The following is a 25,650-nucleotide window of genomic DNA, read 5'->3' as shown; positions in this document are numbered from 1 at the left end:
TTATTTTTTACCTGGAAAACACTGATGACAAGATTTGTAGGGGGGTCAGTAGGTGCCCTATTTTTTGTATGATAGTAAAGTAGAAGCACGGATTACTTTGTTGATTTACCAGTATATAAAAAATCATGATGACAAGAACAAGGAGCCTGTGGCCTATCCACTCAACCATATTATTTCCACTTTGTTCATTGTTGTCTGATAAATCCTTTCTTTAAGAGGTAGAGAACAGATTAATGTTCACATATGTCTTGTTTATCTTAATCTGTCCTTGGGCATGTAAAGATCACTCTTTGCTTGGGTTGCAAAGGTTGTTTTGTTTTGTGTTGGTTTTTCTGCTTTAGCCCTTGTACTTCATCATGATAAAATGTTCTGTTCAGCATGGGAACCGTAGGCAGCCTTCTTCAGTCCTGGGTGAGCACAGCATGTTTCAGAGACAGTCTATTCTAACATTGCCATCAGATTGCCTTGAAAATAATTATGTAACTGCAATTCCAAAAATAATGTAATCGAGAGACATCAATGAAGAACAACGTGGGAGGCAAATAAAGTTAGAGAGTAGTAATTTTGAAAATTTCCACAATCTTTCTTAAATACAAAACAGATGTTTGGTAAGAATGATGGAATGTTTGCCGAGACTTAAATATCTGAAGATAGATTCATATTTGCTTGGGTTTTTTTAATCTCTTTAGAACTTCAAGTTCAGAATTAAAACGTTCCACAGATTATTAATTCATCAATGTTGTGCCCACCTTTTCCCAAAATTTAACTGCTAGCAATATGAGGAAACGTTACAGGTTTGTTGTTCCATGAGGAAGTTTTTTACTTTTGGCAATTAGTCAAATAAATAATTTCTTTGTGTTGAAGGATTCATACTCCTAACATAATTTAGGAATTTTGATCTCTTGGTGGTATCGTCATTTCACTGAAGTGCAGTACAGTGCGCTACCGTAAATGCCTCAGGGCATTCATCTGGATGCCTTTTTATTTGTTTCATCTTCTAATATCTAGGAGGGTAAAATTTGCTTCTGCGCAAAGGGTCAACAGAAACGTTCATTGAAGTTCTTGAAGAGCTGTGGACATCTGTTCTCATTCTACATGTTACAAATTTCAGTCTTTTTAAATTGAGGTTGTGATTGCACATATAAAAAGGTATCACTCTGTGGCCCTCCTACCTGTAGTCACATTCATTCATTTAATTTTCTCCCTTGCTAGAGGTTTTCGCCAGTTGTTTCAGTTCAGCTGTTTACCCATTCAGTAATGAGAGCTACAAAACAGTTTGTCTTTTAAAAAAATATATGTATTTGTGTTTCATAAAATACATATTTTCTCTGATGGCAAAACTGATTGAAAAGATCCCTGCCGCTCTGCACCAATTCATCATTCACTCGTTTGTGTTGTGGTGACAAACTGTATATCGTATAAAATCAAACAGGTTTAAAAAAGACTCTGACTGGATGATGGGGTAAAGCTTTTACATCTCACTCTGCCACTGTGCTTCAGCACTGTGCTGCGAAGGGACTGCTCTTTAAGCATCGATTATTTTGCCTGGTACCAGGTCGGGTAGTGTTTCTACACTGTTCATTACCGTGGGCTAGAGAGAGAACCCAGACCATCAAACATTCAAGCAATAACCAATTATTTGAATTGTCTGAAAAGTTAAATTTTTTAAAGAAAAACTTACCATTTTCAGGGACATAGGAGGAAGCAAAAATAAAGATTTTGTATGATTTCTAATTGTCTCTTAACAATTTTTTCAGTCAGTAAAGATCTGAAGTGAGACTAAGAACCTAGCACTGGATAGCCCCATATTTAAACCAAGCTGTAGTTAACTAAATTCCTGAGGTAGTCTCTATAAATCCTGAATGTTTTCTACCTTCCAATAAGATGTTTTAGTGGATTATTAAAAGGGAAGAAAGCATAAACGAGTCAAGAACATCAGATTTTTAAAAGAATTGTGGTCTTTTTGTCTCCGTGTTATGGATACTTTCCCATAGCACATGTTCAAATCTTTAAGAATTAAGCTAGACAAAACAGACCAAGGCTAAACCAAAACGTCAAGCCAGATTAAAAAGAGGTCTGAGACTTTTTCACCACAATGTTGTAGTAATATTCCTAGTTAGAGGCAAGAACTGTTCTCTCCTTTGTATTTGTTTAGTTCTGAGAATCATGAAAGCCCAGTAAATTGTATGTACTAGACAGTGGCTAGTTACACCTACTGTAATCTCACAGGGATTTTCCCCGTTCTAGGGAATTCCCAGGAGGGGAGAAAGAGCCAGTTTTGTTCAGTGATTCAAAGAGAACAGAGTCAAAGCTAAATTCTAGGCCTTTACATTATATTCTTTTTCATTACGACACTTTTACATGCAGTATTTCTGCTACTATTTTGATACCCCTGATGATCTTCACCCTTCTTCAGGAGAAAAACTAATGTCTGAATGTTTCTTTTGATACTACGTAAATGACAGTCATCTTAAATAATGTGATACCTAATCTAACATACAAATTCTCTTTCCCTCTGAGTTGTCTGATGAGAATATTGTTTTCTTTTCTCTGTTTAAACATTTATATACTTTTCTATTTTCCTTTCTCATGCACGTCATTTCTCAGAACCATACTGATATTTTATGCTTTTCTTCCGTATGTCCAATGAGCTAAGTATACTGTACTACTTAATTAAACCTTAGTTACATAGCATTCAGCGTTTTCAACATGCAGAGTAGTATCAAGTCAAAGTTTCAACATTGGCTTCGGGCAGTCTGGCTGTACTGCTGCCAGCAAAGGCACTCCTGCTCCTCCCCTCACTCACCTTCTCGGTCCTGCAAGTTCTGGCCCACCCTGGCTGCTGTACAGTAAGTTGGACCAATTTGCTGATCCAAATTGAAGTGACCCTTGGAACAAAAATATTTTGAATTAGGAAGCTCCCTGAGCAATAAAAGCAATGCAAGAGAAACGGTGGGAAAATGCTGCTGAGGGGAGGGCATTGTTTTACATCAGCTTAAGCTAACAGTAATAATACATCTTTATAGTACTTTCATGTGTTGAAAACAATGAACAGACACTGGTTAGGTGTCAAGAATCGGAAGCAAACCATGATTAATTTCAGGATTAATTTATGCAAATGCCACTAATATACATCTCTCCCTTTCCCCTCCTTCCTTCTTCAGACTTTCTATCTCTGAATATGATCTAGTCACTGCTTAGATGGGAACTTTTCAAGAAAACCCAGAATACTAGGGAAAGGGGCATTAATGACTCAGTAAGTTGTGCTTTCACCTCTGATTCAGTGCTTCAACACAGTAGTAAAGGGTTCTGTTCTGTTTCTAATGCCATCCTTCCGAAGGGATGTCTGTCAAAAAATACAAATGTTAATCAGCTCTAGCCTTCAAGGGAACTTGTGGCATGCACTTACTGGAAGAGAGGGTTGAAGTGAAATGGTGAAATTCTTATGTGTGTACTTTTATTCATCCCAAACCTCTGAAACATAAGTGGATGTAAGATTCTTCATTTCCCATGAACAAATGTGGGCAGCATTGCTATGCGCTTTACATTTAAATATTGTTTTGTAAAAACTCAGTTGAAATTCTGAGTGATTATATTCCTTTATTTGCAATGTCCAAAGTATTTCAGGATGCTTCAGTCTGAACTTTCCTCTCTAAATATGATTCACTAGTACAGTGCACAATTTGCAACACATATTCTGTAGTAATTTTATTTCTCATCTAATAAGTGTTGGGGGTTTTCAAGTATTTTCAAGTTTGTTTCTGGTTGTTCATAAGACATGAGAGCTTAATATCCTTTGTACCATTTATCCTCTCAAAGGGGAGCAGAATTTGTCACATAAGCAAAGAGTAGTCTGTTGGATAGCAACTTAAATTAGGTTTTTCAGGTCAGTGTTTTCTAATTACGTCAAAGTTGTAAGTGGCTTTACAGAACATTTTATGTAACAATTCTGAAAGCCCGTGTGACAGTTTTTCTAATTAACTTATTTAGCCTAGTTTTGGAGTAACATTAGCTGTTTCATCATTTTTAGGCTATTTTGAGTATTCTCTGTGGCACCATCAATAAGCCAAGAATTTATAGGGTTCCATAATCATACAGATTACTCATCATTGCCTGCTCATAACAGAAGCCTGAAATGCTCAGTAAAATTGTCTGATGTGAATCGAAAGTTAGTATAGTTGCAGAATTAAATGACAAGAGAATAGCCTTATATTAGCAAAAAAAAAAAATTCTTGAATACCTGTTTCAGTGAAAGTGAAACCTCCAGGCTTATATACAGGTCAGTACTCTGAATTTTTTTAATATGGAAAATAAAAATAGGCTTCTGGAGTGGAGAACTGGTCTGAAAGGATTGGCGATCATGCCTGAAATGTAATAAGGTGGGGGTTTTGTTTACAGTGAGCTACAGGAACTTGCTGCATGTTCTTCCCTAGTCTGTTAGCCTATTTTTAAAATTGGCTAATTATAAATCAGTGTTCCAACTCGATCCTTTGCCCTTTGCCTTGTACCTTTCCATCAAAACAATAAAAAAGGTCATCTCCCCGTCTTCAACAAGCTGTTTGATTCCCACAGGCAGTTGTTATGCCATGCTGCTTGAAACATTGAGGCCCAGATTCTCATCTCACCAAGCCTGTTTTTTCACCAGTGCAATTATGATGCTTCCATTGGAGTTGCATGTTGATGCTAACATAACTGAGAGAAGAATCAAGTCATGGTCTGGTCACTGTTAAAACAAGAATATGTGTGGTTGAACGTACTTCTTGAAAATGCATATGAACTCAGAGCAGCGCTATTAGCAGATGTCTGCTGGGATGTTGCAACTGTTAATCTTTGTCTAAAAATATATTAGCTTTTCGTGGAAACAAATTCTATTTAGAATAAGCTATAATCTCTGAAAAACACCCTAAGGAAGGAGAATGAATTGAGACTTGATACCATTTTCATACTACAGAATATAAATGAGAAGACAGTGTGAGCTAGTGGATTGAGCTGATGTCTATTTTTGGTTTTGCCACTGCCTTCTTGGCTGACCCGAGGCACAAAAAGGCAAAATGACTTGCCTAAGTTTCACACCCACAAAACAGGAATAATGATGTTGTTCTGCTTTTTAAAGTGTAGTGAGATCTGTGGATGAAAAGAATTATACAAGAGCTGCTATTACTATTTCTTATCAAGGCTGGGTGAAACAACTATTCTTTACTGAATGGCACATAATTTTAGAAGTGTGTGTGCAGTATCCTGGCACTGGCTGAATAGGAGCTTCCTCAGCTGAGTTTTGTGGCCTTCATTCTCTGGTCCACAACCATCACTACTTTGGCTTCCGATGGTGAAAAAAGCAATAAATTATAGATGTTACCATTAAGAAACATTATTTATCTACACTCATTGCACCTTGTTCTCTGAAACCTTACAGTTACTCATTGTTGTAAACAACCTGCCAGATGCTACTGTGGGCAAACAGTTTTAACTTAGCAACCCTTTCCATATATATGTAAGGTACCTATAAGTATACTTCTAAAAAGCTGTTATATTTTTATTTAAAGTGGTTTAAACATTTCCCAACAGAATGTTCCTGGCTCTGCCTCTCTGGAAGCAAAATGAGTGCCGTTAGCCGTACGTGTGAGCCTTCTGGGGTTTCTCTGTTGTCACACATACAAAATAAACCTGCTGGCTGGGTACCATACGCTCACAGTAAAATCTGGGGTGCTCTATTAGCGAGCATCCCTACTGAGTCTGTATCCCTACCTGCATCTCTCCGGAAACTGTAACCGCTGATGAAGCACAGACCTGTAACAACTCTTTCAAAGCAAAAATCTTAATTTCTAGAAGTTCAGGACTTGTTTGACTTTGCTAGTTTAATTTTAGGTTTTCTTGATTTCCTAATGATCCTAAACCTTTGGACTGATGGATGCTGGAATTGAAAATTAGTAGGAAAAAAATGCTTGCTTTTTGCTGAGAATTTTCAGTAAATAAGGCTGTGCTCTGTGATTAAGTCCATAAGATTTTGCAAACACCAATATGCCCCAGAAGTTGCAGCATAAACTCAGAAAGGAATATACACGTATTCTCCATATCCTTTTCAAAAAGCACTCTGTAGTGATTTACTAGTGCAGAAGCATGTCACCTTTTTTTCTGAATTGGAGGGCTGGCAATTTTGAAGCTGTTGTAAGATTTATTGGTAAAATAACGTTATAAATTGACAAACAGAGCTGAAGTTAGTATCTTCCTCATTATGGCAGATTCCTCTGCCTTCTTTCAGACTCCCCTTCCCCACTCTCCCTTTCTTTCCTGCAGACTTTTGGAAACCTGTTTGAGCTGTCATTGACTGAACAGGTTGCTAGTACATCATAGGAGGCTTCCCCTCCACGTGTTGTGAACTTGTTTGTAGCTTTCAGAGATAGAAGGAATTCCATTTTTAAACCCTGTGCCTGGAAAGTATGGCTTGAGGAGGCAGAAATTTTGGTAATCTGAGTGTTGTAAACACAGCTTTGAGTTATGTATTTTACTAGAAGTGGCAAAAGTAAGCTAGCCTTTTGCATTCGGAGAAATTCTTCCACATAGTCTCAGTGGTGTCTTTTCTTCCTTTCAACTTTTACTGGAGATATCAAAGCATCTGGTAGGGTTAACAAAATTACAGTTTTGTTTTGTTTTTTCCAAAATGGAAATCAAACCAGAATACACTCCTGATGGGTCTCCGCTTGTATTAGTGCATCTGGTTCTGGGCACCCATCCTCAGAAGGATGTAAATGTAACTGGAGTGCGTTCAAGAAACAACAAAACACTGAGAAGTTGTAAAGCTTGATTTGTAAGAGAAAAACTTAAAAAAGAAAAAAGTTAAATATGTACAGTACGCCTGAGTGACAGCAGAGGGAAGGAAGGTTTTGATAACGATCTACAATTTTGAGGGGTGTGAACACCAACAAAGTGAAAAATTACTTAGGGTGGTTCAAGAAGGTATAATTAGATGTAATGAAATTAAATGAACAATATGTAAACTTGAGCTGAATGTTACACTAAGGCATGAGCAGTGAGACCTATAGATTCATTATTTATCTGTATTGAGTTAGCACTGGGGAATCCCAGTCAGCGATCAAGTGCTTCTTTTCCTGTAGAAACATGAAACATGAACAAAAGAAATGCAATCCCTCCCTTGAGTAATAAATGAGAAGCTTGACTGGGTGGCATATAAGGAATAAACTTAAACTGGTGGGATGTGGAGTAGAGACACTAAAAGACCATTTAGGATTATAAGAATGTAACTCTTATTTTGAAGATGCTTGTTATTTTCAGTCACTAATGTATGTAAATATTGCTTTAAATTGGAATAGCCTTACTACGCGATTGCCAAGAGCTGGAGAAACTGTCCTTGGACATAAGTTTTTCATTGGTTTTGGTGGGAAAGGAGCCAACCAGTGTGTCCAGTCTGCTCGACTTGGGGCCAAGACCTCGCTGATCTGCAAGGTAAGCACTGAGTTGCTCTTGGATTATAGCTGAAGTAAAGTTCATGCAAATTCCAGTAAACCTTTAGGTGACTTAAAGAAAAGTTGTGGGTTTTTTTTTAATCCCTCTGTAATTCCCTTTTCATTATTTCAGCTATAAATTTAAGCATGGAGGAGGCTGGTTTAAGAACACTGCCAGAACCAAAGACTAGTTGGCTAGAGATCTGGCAGAAATTGCATACAAAGAAGGATTGCAAAACTTAGACTGATGTACCATGGAGAAGAGAATTTGAGATGTTCAAAATTACAGTAATCTTGATTAGCCCCTCCTCTTTTTGTTCCCCACTGTTACAACGGTCAGGGCTTCCTTGATGACATTCAGGTGCTAGGCACTATAGTCAATCTGAAATCTACTTTGTAGGTGATTAAAAATCAGACACTGACAAGCCAGTAACAAATTTGAGAAGGAATATAAAACTTTGTGCTTCAAGGGTTAAATCATTATTTCATTACTTGAGATTAGGATGAGATGTTCATGTCCAAATTCTAGAACCTTTGCATGCTTTGGGATTTTTTTTGCCCACTTTTCTGAAACATCTGATATGCAACAGTTCTAAAGACTGGCTCACAGACAATCGGGATGATTCAGCTCCGCAGATGCTATATTCTTACAATGCTTTTCTTTGATTTTTGTCCCTAAACATTATAAGTTTTGAGTGATCATTACTAAGGTTAAGATCAAATTTTCTCCTTCTGTAGCCTTATTGTCTATCCTGTGCTAACTGTAGATGAAACTTCAACTTGACTGGACATACTTTGTTATTTGTCATAGCTGGGGAGGATGCTACATTTGTTGGATCATTGTCTGTCAGGGATTTTTTGAGAAGTACTGGAAACATCTCAAGGAAGCCTTTCTCACTGGTTCTCCAATATTTAGGCTAAAGAGTGGTAGCTATAAATCTAAATTACACCTGCAAGCATTTCTGTGGGTCATTATCACTACTTGTTCTACAGTGTGAGGTTTTTTTATATTGGCAATGTTTGTGCTTCTGTAATATTGTGTATATTTGATCATCTTTGCATTCAGGAACGATCAGATTCAAGTACAAGATGAACTGGCAATGAATTCCCTGCTAACATTTCCTGCTAAATGTTAAAGGGTTTTTTTCCACTGAAAGTGTGAATTTTGTTTTATTTTTTAATGCTCTAGCCTTTGCTCAGTGCATACATGTTTCTGGAAACATTTGCATTCCTAATAAAATTTAGCAGTTATTATAATTTCTAATTACTTCCCAAAATCATATTCATGTTATTTCAGTAAAACCTAGTCTTCTTTCTTTCTTTCTGATGTGCATTTATTGGAGAAAAGAAACAGCAGAGAATGACTCTAATATCTATAAATGTTAGCATTTTGTGTTTTTTAATTTTAAAGTTAGTATTTACTTTTTAAATTAAAAATGCACTTTATAGCCTCACAAAATAGTCTCATCCCATAGCAGTACAGTCTTATATCTGCATAGGTCAATGGGATGTAGTATAAAGTTTTTTGCTGAATAAACTAAGAAAAGTCAGGCAGTAATGAACCATTACAATTCAATTATTTTTACTTTAGCAAGCCATCTTAAGTATTCAGTGGTTCTTAAAGCCAAATTGCCCCTCACACACACACTCTGTGCTCAGTACATGCTTATGGATTGGTCATAATTCCCAACATTTTTTATCCAGTACAGGTGCAACAATTGCTTCTACAATCTGAAGTTCAAGGAATGGAATCAGTATTAATACTAGAGGGACATTCTGCTGGCATGCGGCATCCTCTTGCGAGGACTGTAATTTAGACAGAGGATGTCCTCAACAAGAGTAGAGGTAGACATCTTAGATCAAGTGACACGGCATTCTTCATACCTCAGAGCTTTAAAACACAAAAGAGAGCCAGTGGCTATCTGGTGAGGGTTTGAGAGAGGAAGTTTTAGGATGACTTACAGTTGTGACTGGAGATGCCACAGAATGCTGTGGATTTTAATGTAAAATCTGAGTACTGAGTTTGAGTAGTGGAAATGCAGACAGCGTTCTACTTTCTGCCTGGATGTCTCTGCAAGTGGCCGCTGTTACTCTGGATTATCAATATGTATCATAATATCAGTCTTAAACTCCCCTCCTCAATTTGCTCAGTACAGTAAAACAATGTATTGATGGTATAGTTACCACTTCAAAAAGACAAGAAAAACAATAGTTCAGAGAAATATAAAGGATTACTGTCAGGGAACTAAAGGATCTAAGCAAATAAATTAATTACTTGTGTTTGTACAAGAACCCTGTTGCAGTACTGAAAAATGCACAGTGGTCTTGAGAGATTCCAAACTCCCCAAACTGTTGTGTTTTGGTTTGGTTTGGTTTTTTTTTTTTGTAGTGGCCATTACCAGAAAAATCTGTTAAACATCCTAGATTAAGATGGTGGAGGGATGTTGGTCTGATGGTCTGAAAAACATTGTATGTGCTGAAAAAAGTCCTGGTTTACTTCTGACAAACAATTTGGGATGATCCTCACTGAACATTGATGTCACTAGCCTGATATTGCATATACTAAATTCTACTTAAGCCCCAGCTGCATTTGATTCCTACTTAGAAATAGGAAGTGCTGTATTACCATGCTATGTAGTCTTCTCTCTTTAGATGATCTGTAAGCCAAATTTAAGTTAAAGTGCTGTAAGCCTGAATCCTCACTTCATTGTAAGAACATAGCTATATCTCAGATGCAGCCCAGAATATGATGGGTATCTTCAGTTGTTTTTTCCTTTTGTATTACTGTCTTATACTTGTCTTTAGTACCTGTTTAATTCCCTAATGAAGAAAAAGGGTAAACACTCTCAAAAAAAAGAGCATATAGAATTGATTAAACAAACAATTGTCAAGAGGTACATGTTTTTGTTGTAATTAATTTTCAGGTACAGATGAGTTTGATTCTCTAAGCTGCTAGAATTTTAGCTGCTATGATGCCAGCTAGCTCCCCTAGCTCCACATGGAAAACATGATAGTAAGCAGGGAAAACCCAGACTGAAAAATACTGATGTAATTCCACTCATTCTAATATGCAAACTATGTGACCATAATGCTTGTACAAACAGCTATTGTTGTTAAGAACTCAAGAAAGAAGAAATGCTATTTCAGCGCATACAATGTTCTGTGGTCAGCAGACTAAGACATTTATTTTTCTGTTTACCCAATAGTCCATCTAGCAGGGTCTGTGCAAAAGCAGAAAATATTTAAAACAATGTTATATAATTTGACATGGTCAGTAAATATGCCTTTAATCTAAAACGAGTCTGATGCCCAATACTCTGTCTTCCTTGGGGGTAAAGCCTGGATGGAAAGATAAGTCCTTCAAATGCACTAGGATTAACTGGGTTGGATGCTGATGAACTAACATGGAAAAAAGTTTCCAGAGGAAAACGACCTCCATGGAGACCCCTCCAAGGGCTTCCCTCCAGCACTGAGATGTCTCACTGTGAGCAAAAGTACCACGGCTGATCTCAGTTGTTATGACAGTTGAACAATAAGGGATGCCTGTCTGTCAGTTTGTAGGACCCAGAGCTGAAGGAAGGAAGTTTCAGTTGAGCTTTTGGAAAATGGTTATGAAATATTTTGTTGCTGAAATAACTGAGCAAATCCTGAGATTTGTTGTAGAAGCTTTGTAGCAGCGATACCATCAGGCGGAATGCATTCCAGGAGTACAACTGTTAGGCTGCAGAGGTGAGCACATCTCAGGTTTAAATTGCAGATGGCTGCAGTCATCCAGCCTAAAGCAGTTGGAAGATGCAGCTTCTGACAATCCACCCTGTCTGGCAAACTGGGAGTAGTCAGAGATACAGAAATATTCTAATATGCAAACAATGAATAACACACTGACCAAAGTAAATGTTGTTGGTTTTTTTTTTCCACGTACTAGAGGAATGTTCCATCTGGTTAGACTGTTTTGACCTAAATTGCTGTCCTCCTTTGGTAAAAGACTGGGATCATCCCTAATAATGCTTTAGAAAAATCTCTTATAGAGGTTGTAAGAAATGAAAGTCTGTTTCAAAACATGGTTGTGCAACAGAATATGTGGGGGGAAGGCTCATCCATCTGTGACACTTTAAAATTTAGAATTCTGAATCACAGGGTTTGATTATTGTGATCACTAGCTAGTACTCGGGCCTTCTCAGAGCTTTCTAAAGGACTGAGCTCATAAATAGACAAATTTCTAACAGCAGGCAATAGAGGCAGCTGCTTTGTGCTTCCAGTAACTCAAATACAGCGTTAGCTATTTAGTGCTGTTTTATGAGAAGATGGATCATTAGTTAGGGCTCCTCGTGTAATTCCTTCATCGTCTAGACCGTGACCAGGATTTTGATTTGGCTTCTAATCTGAAAGATGGCCTTTTTTTCTCTTGCAAAAATATTTGCTGTAGCATTGGTCAGTCTTTGATACCACCCAGATAAACAACTTGCTCTTGGAAGTAGGAGCACACACTATACATGCTGAAGACATAGGCTAAAACTGGTGAATTAAAAGCTATGTTGGCTTTATAAATATATTTTAAATGCTATTTTGACATTATGCAAGTTATACCTTTTTTTTTCTCCATATACCTCATCTCCTTTGTTCATCTTGTGTGATGTAACAAAAAGAAGTGTTTATTAGTCTGAATAAATAGCAAGCAGAATTCTGTTCAGCTAAAAGGATTAGTGGAGCTGAAATTACAAGCTTTTTGACTTGCTGTTAGAAAAACAATAGAGCATAGCTTGACTCCCTAACTCAACTTGGTCTGCTGTTGCTGGATAAAACAAACAAAAAATGTTGAATTTGTAAACAGAACATTTAGTACTGAGAATTATAGAAATCAGCAATGCCATGTTTATCGTCACTTTCTAGACCATAACCACTGTTTGATATTTTTCCACCGAGGAAACTTGAGGTAGAAAATTCAAAATACGAACTGCAGTTAAGGAGGACACTAGAGTTTGCTTTCAATTTGAAGCTGAATAATGATCCAGGAAGATTCAGTACACTTCCAGATTTTACAATCCCCAGAAAGCTTCAGTGTCAAGGCAACACAGTGGTTTTAAGAGAATGAAACTTGAGTATAGCGGCATGGGTGTAGGGGGGAGTTTTGTAATAGAGGAAGACAAAACTGCAGAACACTAGTCCTATTGTTTATTAATATATTAATACATTTTTACTGTTATTTATTAGTTTATTATTTGTTTATTAATAAGGAAAAGTGCTGCAAAACAGAAGGTGTTGAATTCAAATTACATCAGACCATTCTGTTGTCTAAAGAGGATCTATCTATCCTCTTGCTTTTCTGTAGAGAAAACCTATCCTTTTATTTTTTGTATAGGTTGGGAAGGATTCCTTTGGCAATGATTATGTTGAAAATTTGAAGAAGAATGGTATTTCTACAGGTAAAATTTTACTTTAAAGAAACCTTTTGTATTATTTTTAAGCTTTAAAAATTGGTAGTGGAGGATTTCTTATTTTATTGCCTTATTGGATATGTTTTACCATTAAGAACTATGAATAATTGTTTTGACACAACTAGCAGGAATGAATGAATATGGGTGAGAATGTGGGGACTTTGGAAATTAGCTGTACCAATAAAAATAAAATGTAATGTTACTACCTCTAAACCTCTGATGATTACATCAGTGCAAGTCACCTGAAGATAACTTGCTGTTACACAATTGTTTAGGCTGGCATTAATGATGGTAGTGCCTGGTGAGAAATTGAAAAATCCAGTCTGATTATTCATTCTCAATTTCATGCTGGGAGGGGAGGGATAGAGTGGAAATGCATTTGTCAACTCAGTACATTTCACCTCTATTTTGCAAAATGACACGGCAGTCATTTTAGAGACTGCAGCCGATGTTTGTTAACACACATATACACAAAAATCAATGTTAAAAGGCTTTCGGGAAAAGGGAAAATTAAGCATTCACAATATTCTATTATCTTTGCACCTTTGTAACCCTAATTCTCTCTCTTGTTGTGTGCTGCTTTACTACATGATCACATTTTTGTCTACGTGACTCTTGTCCTTCAGGGTGGACAAGGATTGACAAATGCAACACTGAGTGGCAATTCAATATTCTGTTTATCTTTTCTGTTTAATGTGCAGCCACAAGCTTCATTTACTGCATTATTCAAATCCTGCTTTAAAGACAGAACTATCAGTATTTTGTGGGCTTTTTTATTATGCTTATCAGTATAGCATCTAAATATTTCACCAATGTATATACAGGTTTATTCATTGTATATCTTCCAACTTGTGCAAGAAACCAGGCAAGGATACCATAAAAACAGTGTCTGTTAGTGTACAGTTCTAAATCTCTCTAAAGCGTGCCTACCTCATGAATAAAGTCTTTGATCATGTAAATAAAGCTATTATAATGCATAGCACTTAATGAAAATGTATATTCCACGAGGAACCTTAAATCTCATGTTTTCTGATTTAAGTGATTGATCTTGCAATCTTAACAAATTTTTAAATAGTCTTTATAGCAGCAAAAGAAAAGTGTAGGAAAAAAAAATCAGAAATTCCATCATATTGCACTTAATTGATACCTAGATAGATCAATTGAAGGGTTGAAACATTTACGTCCAACGTACCAATTTCTGCTGATTGAGTTAAAAATATCTCAGAATGGTGTTAGATTGTCACCTCCTATGTTGATCAGCCCTGGAGGAAGATAGGATGTACTGCTGGGGAGGCTGGTCTGGGGTCCCAACTTGTATTCCAAGATTTGGAGGCAAGGGTGATTCAGTGTGCACAGACCTTTTGGCTTAGGACCATCTTATTTCAGTCCCTGGCTTTTCATCTCAGTTTAATCCTTGTCTAGCCTATCCCTGTTGTTATACATAAGGATACTGGGTATTGGATGAAAATCCTTGTCGTAGTGCCAGTTCTGCCAGCTTTCATATCCTGGATCCTTGTCGTGTGTCGTCTTTGTTTACGTTGCTCTTCTATTTCCAAACATATCACCTTACCCCTTTTCTTTCCAGTTCCAATCTGTTTTGTAATTTTCCCCTTTCCCAGTCTTCCTGTCTTCCACAACCTATCAGCTACCAGTGCTGCTCAGACCATAGACGTTTACTGATATGTTACTCCCTCTCCCACATTTGAACTGGGCAGCTTGCTGCTCATGCTGCTTATTTTCTGCAGGAAGAGCATTGAGAGCACAGAAGACACAAGTTCTCTGCTTTCAATTCCAGTGTGCAGACCTAGCTCATGGTGGAAAGAAGCTATAATTGCAAGGAAAGTTCTGCTCTGACCCTTGTAGCTGAGCTAGATAAGTGTACCTCCAGGGCAAGTACCTGCAATACTTTAGCAAAACTGAATGACCATGATGTTACGTGTTTTTTCAGCCTTGTTCAAATCTGAGCAGATTTTTAAATTGGCCACAAAAGGCACATCTTGAGAAAGAAGCCAACCTTTGCCCAGCATCAAGTCCATGTTCTAAAATGTTAGAGCACCAGAGCTGCTTAAACAAAAGGTCACCAGAATTTGTCTCAAATAAAATAGTAGATTTTTCTCAAATACAGTTCTTGGGAAAAAAAAACCCTCAACTTTTTTGACAGTTTTCTACTACACTTCTACCTAAAAAAAACCCAGCCATCATAGAAAGTTTCTGACCACTGGTTAATATTTGACAAATTTGCTGACAGCTGAAAACAGGTTCTTACAGTGGTAAATATGGAACAATCTTTATAATAGACAGTGCTGCCAGCCTCACTTCTAGTTAATTTATCTGAATAATAATCCAAAGAGGAAACATATATCCTCACCACTGCCTTCATAGCACATGTTAATATTACTGCTGAAATGCAAATCTACAGAGAATTAAATGTTGTGTTGTTTTAATATTTTAGTTTTTTCCAGCCTTGACTCTATTGTTTCATTGGATAAAAGAAATACTTCCATGTAGGAGTAGAGTGCGTGAGAAGGCTGTATAAATAACATGCTTTCTCTAAAGCAGAGATGTAGCCAAATTAAAGAATGTTGGACTCGCATTTCTGTTTTGTGGGTGTAAATTAACACTTTTTGTTATTGTTAGCTTCTCTGGCATTGTTGCACATGAAAGAGTAATTAGCATTTTTAAATTGCTGGAGGTTATGGGTTCATTTTAGATTTAATTCAATTAAACTGCGTCACATGCTATTGGTTGAAAGTAATGTATTGAACTAATGCATACTGTAACTTTTCCCTTTCTTAGCATTTGTAGGTCAGACTACAGATGCTGCTACTGGAACTGCTTCAATAATTGTCAACAGTGAAGGTACATATTTCTACTCTGAATTGTCCTCTTTGTTCTGCCTCTACAGCCATAAAAGAAACCTTTGCCTTGTCACTGTTAATTGTGGAATTATTTTTTCTACATCTTTCATTTTTTTCATGATCTTATTCACACTTTGTTGCACTTCCTTTTATTACAGGCAATGTTGTAGGATGAGGTGCCTAAAAGCAGCAGAATCAGATGCTTAGATTAGCAGTGTGATAGCCATAATTCAATCAGCCAGCTGATCTATCTAGTTTTACATTGGCCAGAACACACAGTATAGCAGAAGGTTAAAGCTCTCCTTTTCCACCACAACTTACCTGGCACTTTTACTATAAGGAAAGGGTTGCCTCCTCAGCACACCAAGTGAGTGAGTCATTATGCCCTGAATCAGGAAAAGGAATTGTCCTTAGTGTAAGTAGAAATATTTATGTTGATCTTGTAATATTACCACAATTCTTGATCCTAAGTTGCATCTGCAGTGATGAATACACAGTGAAATGGCATATATTTTTTTTCTGTGTTAATTTTCCTTAGCCTGTGCCTTTGCTCTCATATTGCAGGGGAAGAAGAAAAGAATATTTGGCTTGTTTTCATATTCTTCTTCAAGATTGCTAAATTATCCTCTGAAAACTTTCTGTTTATCTTTTGCTCAAGCAAGTTGTGCTATTGAGAGCTCTTAGGAGAAGTACGTGTGTCTGGATCAAAATTTAGAGCTCAGGACCGATAATGTTTATGCAAACATAACAAATTAAGTGTGATTGGATTAGTTCACTTTTGGTGCAGCTAAGGGCCTTCATTTGAACAGTTACCACAGCTTAGCTGACACATCAACTTAACAAGCTCCTATGTAACCTGATGGTAGTACATTGGGCTACAGCTCAAAATGGGAAAGGAAACATGACTATTCACTCCAGGAGCAAACCTGGGAAGGAACTGTGACTAAAGGCAAGTCTACACAGGAACATTCAGGAAAATTAGGCAAATTAGTTGGAGATGCGAGTTTAATTTTCTCTAAGTAAGATTAATCAAAACCTTGCATGACAGCTCTAATTCAGAAATAAAGTAGCTCAAAAATATATTGAATAAACTGGATACCTGCCTCTTACTTCCACCTCCTTCTCTTGGTTTGGGTCAGCAGGTAAATTACCAGAGCAACTCTTAAGAACTGCTTTCTTATGCCACATACAGTCACTACTCTGGCTATTGTAAATGGGGGAGAGAGTGAGAATCCAGCAGCGCGCTCCCAGGCCTCACTGGTTTGTACATGTAACCATGTTTTGCACTAGGTTTGCTGTGCAGAATAGTTGAGTAAGAAGCAGTCTCATTCCTTCCCAATTCATATGCACGGCCAACTAAAATAAACACGGTCTAAACTTAAATGAACAGAGGATGACCTGTTAAAATTGTAACACTATGAATTTTTCTGAAGGATAAGGAAGAAAACTATCTTGTGGATCTAAACCCTTTGGAAGCACCAGGAAAGGGAAACTGCTTGTTCTGTGCCATGAGGTTCACAGCGTTAGTGTCAGTGTGAAGGGTCTCTGATAGTCTTGTAATTCACGTAGTGAGATGAATAATGCATAATGTCATGCAGTTTATTTCTTTCAGAAACTAAAAAATCCTAAATTAAATTACCGCTGGCCTCAGATTTCATTTAAAATCTAGTAGAAGAGCAAACCTGGTCAGAACTATGCTATAAAGCAAACAGATGCACAGAATTGGTAATGGTTCTGGTTGTTACTTCTCTCTAAAGCCATCTGGCGCCTGAATTGAGTAAATTGCAATAAAATAGCAGTACTTATGTGCTTTGCTGTTGCAAGAGACACTATTTTTTTTTCCTGTAGAAACCTGGCTGATTTGACCTAAACAGGTTTTACAGCACTTTTCAAAGGGCTTGTCTACACATGCATGTTTTACCACAGTAGTTGTGCTGGCATAGCTGAAACACCACAGCATTCAATGCACTGATGTAAAGCAGTTTCTGCTAGTTCAAATTATACCTAAAAGGGAAGCATTTGAAGCTGGGGGTTGTGATGGTGTTTTGCATTAAGACAACAAGGAACAAATAAAAAACATAGGTATCATCTCTTTAAATCGCCAAGTTTTAATTGCTATGTTTTCACACACCTAACCTGCACTTCATCTTACCAATTCTTTACAAGTACCGATACTTGGGAAAAATACCAACTCCAATCAACTGAGTAAAATCACAGGCAGAAGTAGGAGAGAGACTCAAGTAGAGGGAGCAGACTATGATGGATGAGTGAAGGCAGAGGAAAAGAAAGCTGTAGAGAGCAGAGTCAGAGGAGGCTCTGAGGTAAACTTTCCCTGGTGTTATCTGTGTCTGTCTAGCTGGTGCTGCTGAATTTCTGGGAAGATTTTTACTGGTTACTGAATTGCACAGCTATAACTCATCCATTATTGTAATTGGCAAAGTACTAAAAATTTGAAAATTATCAGGCACATTTGATATTCTCAAAGTTGCATTATATTCTGGGACAATACAGTGTAGTTTCAATAAAAGATAGAGAGGTTAAATCCCTGCTTTAATGCAAAATGGTGAAGAGATGTTTAACAAGTTTATAGTGCTGCACTGGAAAACATGAAGCCCAGAGATGCTGCAAAGGTTCCCTCTGGGCTGGTCTCAGAAATCGGCGCAGAAATCTTTTTCTGGAATCTTGTGTTCCTTTCAGTTGTTCTCTTTTATGTGACTGCCTCTTCAGATACGTTTTGACTAAACACAAGCTTCAGTTTATCGGGAACCTGTATACTTCGAATCTGTACTTTCTCTCTTAAGGAGAAAAGCTGGTACATCCAGCTGCTTTTCGTAACACGTTTTCTTTGAGGTGCATCGCACCACTTTGAACCCCAGCTTTTGTTTCTCCTTTTAGCCTGCCGCCTTTCCACTAGCTCTGTCACTTAGCACACCTTCTGCTAACAGTGTGCTATTGAATGATAAGAACTCCATAAAGGGATGATGTGTGTTGCACTTTTACATACACACATAGGGAGGGAAAAAACCTCTTTATGGATAATTCTTACATGATTACCTGTGAAGTTTATTGCAGCTTTGTCCATATCTGGTACCGACTGTTGACGGCGCCATTAAGCTGGCCTGACTGGACCAGTAATTTGAACCAGTCTGACAACTTCCATGTTCATAGCAAAAATTCAGCAGAGGGAGAACAGAGGTTGGCAGGTCATGATTAAAGTGCTCTTGATTATTGCAAGTTAGGACTTAAAGCTCACCTACACAGAACACTGCAAGATAACCCTCACTTGAGATAGGCATTGTGTTGACTTTATGATAAAGTTATTAATCATTCATGAACAGTGAATAGGCATTATTTTGTAAGTGAGTGTACCTTCAATACCAAAGCACTACTAGTATAAAAACATTCAAACTATATATTTAGAAAAGGCTAAATAAGCAAGGCAAACTTAGAATACATATGCCAGCTTGTTTGAATTATACTTCCCAAAGAGAAAATCTTTGGTTTGAATCTTCAGGGTTATGAAGAAATGTCACCTGAATTTTTATAGAATTTCTATGTATTGACATTCATCATGAACTTGAATGTTTTGTGTACAAGACTATTCAATGCTCCTACCAAGTAACTGCATAGAAATTATGATACTATGACACACCCAAAACTTGCCCTCATATTCATGAACTGTGTGATTTGGCAGCAAATGTTTTTCTTGTAACATTATTTTCTGGTCACAAATATAATCTTTTTTCCCCATGAATTATTATGCAGAAGCTCTGCAGCTATTGTTATAATTGCATTGTTTGAGAGTTTGGTGAGTTCTAAGCACTACTATGGCTTCTAGGCTTGTCATCCTGTTTTAAAAAGTGAGGGTTATTGCACTGTGGTGTTTATTGGTTTGCCTTTGATTTTTCCACTGGCACTTCTCATCTGGTGGGATCTATAAAATGACACTTGTAAAAAAATCCAGCTTGAGTTACCCATCTTTCTAAGAAGTGACAGTAGCAGGTTTAGAAGCCCAACTGAGGACAGTATTAACATATGCAGTATTCACACTGTTTTAAGTATTGATTGGACCCAATCCCCATCTGGTGTAAGCTTGCACAAGTTTATCAGCTTCATTTAGCTGTTCTAGCTTATAGCAACTGTGAATGTGGCCCTTAATATTTTAGCTGATGTCTGCAAAACTTAAAATTATGTAGATGCTCCCATCAAAACTGAGAATTTTTAGTCTAAGTAATGATACATTAGAATTAACTGTAATGCAGTAAGTATATTTTTCTCATTCTTAGTGTGGGCAACTTTACCTCACTTGAGCTGTTTCAAAGTTAGGTATACGCCTTAAGGCTTCACCTAGAGTTAACAGAGATTCATAGGCATTTCCAGACAACAGTTTATCTCCTCCTCAAACAGATATCTAAGGTATGTAAGATTAAAAAACTCTGAAAATAATTGTCTCTCCTCCTTGTTGAAGGAACTTAGAAAACTAATTTTTAGAAATTCGTTTTCTTAGAATTTTCTAGAATGTAGAATTCTTTTTGAAAACTTAAAAATTAGTTAATGTTGGACAAGATGAATCCCACCCCTCTTTGCCATCTGTCTTTAACTCTGTTGTCCCTGGTGCTGATTTCCCATCTGATTTCCCTGGCAAGAAATACTTGCTTTCAACAAAATGGTTGCTGGTAATACAAAATTCTGGTATTAATTGTGAGTGCATGGGTCCAGATTCTGCTTTCATGCATGCTGGTGTAAGTTTGTGGTGACTGCTGTCATTCACAGTTGGTGTGGTATATGTAGCTAAGAACAGAATGTGGCTTTTTCCCTAAAGCTTGGGTTAAGCCTGCCCGGACTGTTACACAGCAGTAGGTACTGCATTTCCCTGGCAGGTTTGAAAGCAGACTTTAAGTCTCTGACCTTTTGTAGTTACAAAGAAAAGCTTCTGACTGTGATCTAGTGCAGCATGGCCTACCTTGAATTTGCACATATGGGTTTAAGCAAACAGCCTTCCTTATCGCCTTGGGCCATTAGCTCTAAAGTCTAATAATAATATACATGTCAGTACAGCTAAATAGTTCAGCAAGATAATGGAGCAAGACATGTGGATAGAATCTGAGATTCTAGGTGGCACAGAGTCCAGGCAGAAATGAAATATATTTTTCTTCCACCGATTCCCTGCCTTTTACTGTTTGCACTGCTGTACCCTATAAGCTTTCAAAATATATGCTTGGCAGAATAGGTGCAATTTGCCTTTGAATGTTTCCTCAACAGGATTCAGATATCTTTGATAGCATTTACTTGTTGCAGAAGGTTTTTTCTTTTTTTTTTTTATCCAAGATGCCCATCATTGTCTGTTGAAAAGCAGGGCGTTGGCTTTAAATGCTGAGGTTTTGCTTTTCATATGCAGCTGTTCTGTACCAAACCATTGACAGCAGAACTGCTTTGGAAAGCTTGGGCCCCTCCCTCTGAGATCACTATATTATTCTTTCCATTGTCCTGCTTTCTTTTCAGAACATATTTAGAGAGACAAGCTTTGCACGTTTCTTATTCAAAGGACTTTGAAGTTGCATTCAACAAAAATAATGTATTTTAAAACATAAATATTTATTTACAGAGTAATTCGGTTCATTACAGAATTGGTAGCCTTTAATGATTGGCAGTCCTTAAAGGAATCTTCAGCGGGGGCGGGCTGAGCATGTAAATCAAGGAACAACTGACTTATTGAATTTAATACCTGAGTGATTAATAATAAATTTTAATTTGAAGGCACCCATGCCTGAAGGTCTCTAGGTGTTGTAAGAGATTAAAAAAAGAAAGAATGAAAGAAAGAAACTGCAATAAAAGAAGGCAACTTGCATGTCTGAAGAAAAACAATAGAATATTGGGAACCTACGTAAATGAACCTCCTCACCTAACTGTAAAACAAACTATGAGAACGAAAAGGATCTTAGACGTGCTTTGAGATACCGTCGTGCTTCCACACGTATAGCTTTGCTTAGGCCATTCTACTGGCCAGGTTTAAGTGCAGAAGAATCTGTCACCCACCTTCTGTACGCACTTCTGATAAAGCTTTCCTTAGACATAGGCATTACCTTTCTGGGTTTTGGTGGCAAGCTGATTCTGGTTTTCATGATGGTTAGGGGCCCTAACTTGAAGTGTCGCAGGTAAATGGAGCAAGCCTGCTTCTCTGAAATCTAAAGAATATGCATAATTTTCATAGCTGTGTGAAATATTCTCTGCTTCCAGCTGATGGGAAAATTAAAATTTTTATGGCATTTTTGGCAGATGAACTCAGTAATCACACTGATGCTTTTATCCTCCAAGTGCTACTGGAATATTTTAGGAAAATGCAAATATCAGCCTTAGTCTATGTCCCCCATCTCCACTGTGACTAGTACAACTCTTTAGAGTTCATAGAAAACACCAAAATAAGACCGGGGAAAGCCCACACATGACTTTTCCCAAAGAAATATATACTGCATTTGTTGTGCAGTGTAGGATTCATTAATCCATCGATCTTTTTTATCTTCTGACATATTTGGATATTTGAAAATGTCAGCAATGCATATATTTTTAGTGGGGGTTTTTGGAAAGCAAATTGAAATCCCCATCTGAAATGTATTGTAGAAAAGCAAGGAATTGTTTTACATACTTTATTGCAAAAGTTAATGTAAAAAACACAATATCTTCTCTTTAGGACAGAATGTTATTGTAATAGTCCCAGGAGCCAACCTGCTTTTAAATTTTGAAGACCTGAAGAAGGCTGCTGATGTCATCTGTAAAGCCAAAGTGGTTGTTTGCCAGCTTGAAATAACCCCTGCTGTTTCTCTTGAAGCTCTGAAAATGGCACGTGCCAGCGGAGGTAATTTAACATAAGCCATTCTGTCTTCCTCATTTGTGTTGCGTGAAAAATATTCTTTATCGTGCTTTCTAGATAAAGATAATTATCCTGTGTTCTGTTCTGGTTTCTGTCATGCTAGTTTTATTCAGAAATTAAACAATAGCCAACAAATTCATCCTACGCTAATGAAAACTTTAAAATTTTTAAATTTTAAAATTTTTAAAATTTTTAAGTTTTAAAATTTTGCAGTGTTTACCTTGAATGGTAAATCAACCCATACCCCTATAATCTCCCCGTATATGTCTGGTGCTGCCTTTCCTCCTATATCATGCTGTGACTGAATACAGTATAATGTTGTTAGGTCAGGAACTGTGGGCCTGACTTTGGTATTATTCCAGAGCAGAACAAGCATAATGAATGCAAGTCAGTAAAGTTCCACACACAATAAAGTGAATGAAATGACCTCAAAAACAGAGTTATGCCCTTGTTCTCCCAGCATAGCAGTAGGTATGGCTGTGGTTTTCTATATAGAAGTTAACATCCTTAAAGTAAAAAAAAATGCTTTTTCTTCTTAACCAAAATTCTTAGTGTGACTTAGCATGTGACAGAGTCATGGTCTGTGAAATTATTAGTAAATTGTTACTGTGCTGTACTTTTAAATGTAGGCCGTAGTTCCTTCAGTGTAGCATATACGTAGATAAAAGCTGACGTTTTGCATGAACAGGATGGGGTTTCACTACTGACATGATGTTTTTGTTGTTTAAGTGCCTGTAATGCTTTCAGTTACTCAAGCGCAATTACCACTGTATTTGAACACTAAGTAAATAATTATGCAAGTGAGGCGTCTATATGAGATTAAAAATATGTTCTCGTCTCTCCGGAAGATAAGACTGGGAGGGGACAGCTCATAGTATGGTCAATCACGTGGCAGGTCAGGGATGGAACTGGGATCAGAACTAACTGGTTCCTTGCAGCTGGGCCCAGGCTTGCTCCAGCAGATCATAGCACGTTGGGATTGTTGACTCTTCAGTCCTCCTGCACTGAGGTCTCTTGTGCACCTGTTGTGATCACTAGTGTTCACGCACTAGTGAAGACGTCAGATGTAGCAGAACTTTATGCATCGTGTTCATGTATTTTGTGCTGATTTAAGCAGCTACATTAGATGCGAGGCTGGGGGAGAGTGGCTCTGAGACTGTGGTAGTAATAGTCATAAACTCTATAAACAGAATGGCGCATGGGGAAAAATTATTTTGACTTCTGTTTGAAATGTTAAAACTGGACTCATGCATATCTAAATAAAAATTAAAAACTTCAGTTAACTGAGTAGCACCTGGAATGCTTAAAATGTATGGGGGGGAACAGGGCTTACTATATTTTTTCATTATGGTTTATGAAAATGGATAAAAGCATTCTTAATCTAGTGGTTAATGGACTATAGTTGAGTCATGAGTCAATATCCATGACTTATTTTGTCTACTTCTAACTCTGTGCATAGTTTTGGTAAAGTTGCTTCACACTTTTGTCACCCCCTTACAGCAAGATGCCAGCCTGTGACAGAAGAAAAGATAGGATTTGTTTAAAGGCAATTAAAAAAAATCCAAACCTGATACACAGAACAGACATGCAAGCGTTTAGCAACTGTAGACAGAACAATATAACGAGAAAAGATAGTAGTTAACTGTGGGCCAGCTATAGTTCTGTGCTGTCAGTCTGCTGTCATTGTGCAGCTCTCATACCAGGAAAGCTTTGGTTGCTTCTTCTTTAAAGCAAGAGGCTACACACGTTCAAATGTCATGTGCGGTCAAATCTAAGTAAACAGCTGAGTTTGTAGCACTGTAAAAATCTATCCTTAGCCAACTGTAAATTGTTAATGCAATTTCCCTTCTTTTAGCCTGCAATACTGTCATGTATAATGCAGTACTGCATGTTAGGATGTGCACTAGACTATTTTTGTTTGAAACAGATGCATACCCAGATGCTTCAAACCTCTGTTTCAAGGTTTTTTTGCTTGTTGTTCTTCATTCTTACTTAAAGAAATAATAAGATGGAGAAAGAATGTGGACACACAGGCAAGAACCCTTTGCTTCTGTTCAGTGAACATCACCTGGATCTGTAAGCTAGAGAGGGACATCTTGTGTTCTGACATCCTCTCATTGTGGCACTGATTATTAAAGATCTTGTGACAATCTTGGAGGGGAGGGAGGAAGGAAGGAAGGAAGGAAGGAAGGAAGGAAGGAAGGAAGGAAGGAAGGAAGGATTGTGAATAATTATATGAAGCGAGAATAAATTGGAGTGGAAATCTGACTTGAAAATTCTAGATTTTTAATGGCCACATGTTGTGAAGCTGCTGCTGCTTCCAAGAGGGGGACCACTTCGTTGATGGGCAAAATGTTATTGTATACCAAGGTCTGTAAAGCAGTTTTTGGGCTTCTGTAATGACAGATTCTATAAAAGATGGCTAATAATGTCCAGCCTATTAATATTGCAGTGAAGAATGAAAATGTGTCGTAACCAGGGCTGGAAGCAGCCTCAGTTATCAGGGTTGCACGTCACTTGCAAGTAAAGAGTCTATTTTTCAGGTGTTTCAACTTTCTAATCTTGGGCTCCAGTTTTTCCTAACAGCTGTTTGTCTGTGGCTAAATTCTTTGTAAAATTTCTGCCGAAGCATAGTGGCTGCAGAAACCAAGCAACAGAAAAATGCCTCCCACCCTGCCCCATTTTAAAGTACGAATACTGGCTACCTTAAAATTTACTTAAGACTCGATAGCAAGGGAGCTTCCTTTTAAAGATAAGCCTTTACAACAGTATGGAAATCTGCCTGATTTTTACTGTATTATCTGCCTTTGGAAAATAACAACCTTTCACGTAGACTTGAGAAATTGTTAGAGCTTCACAGCTAGCTTCCCCTGAGATTCTGTCCACACAGGCAGTTGTCGATTTGGACAGCATGACTTTCAGTGTGATTCCTGAATCTGGTTTTAGGCAACTTCTTTTATACTATTGAAGATCTCTTGTAGGCCCAGGAAGTGCGGAGCACGAGCTTGCTTGATTTGAATACAGAAGAG

At 37.5% G+C, this 25,650-nt stretch overlaps 1 protein-coding gene across 1 annotated transcript in view; it reads left to right on the top strand.

Moving 5' to 3' along the window:
* RBKS (ribokinase) overlaps positions 1–25,650 on the top strand; it is a 69,772-nt gene that overhangs the window by 11,607 nt on the left and 32,515 nt on the right. The window contains exons 2-5 of the mRNA XM_076334395.1: positions 7,329–7,461; positions 12,820–12,883; positions 15,692–15,754; positions 22,442–22,606. Of these exons, the coding sequence (XP_076190510.1) occupies positions 7,329–7,461; positions 12,820–12,883; positions 15,692–15,754; positions 22,442–22,606 (425 nt within the window). The remainder of the gene's footprint in view (positions 1–7,328; positions 7,462–12,819; positions 12,884–15,691; positions 15,755–22,441; positions 22,607–25,650) is intronic.

Source organism: Aptenodytes patagonicus, chromosome 3 (assembly GCF_965638725.1).
Source record: "Aptenodytes patagonicus chromosome 3, bAptPat1.pri.cur, whole genome shotgun sequence".
NCBI classification, from domain to species: Eukaryota; Metazoa; Chordata; class Aves; order Sphenisciformes; family Spheniscidae; genus Aptenodytes; species Aptenodytes patagonicus.
The sequence above is the reverse complement of the archived record's forward strand: the minus strand, read 5'-3'. Positions and strand labels throughout refer to the sequence as shown.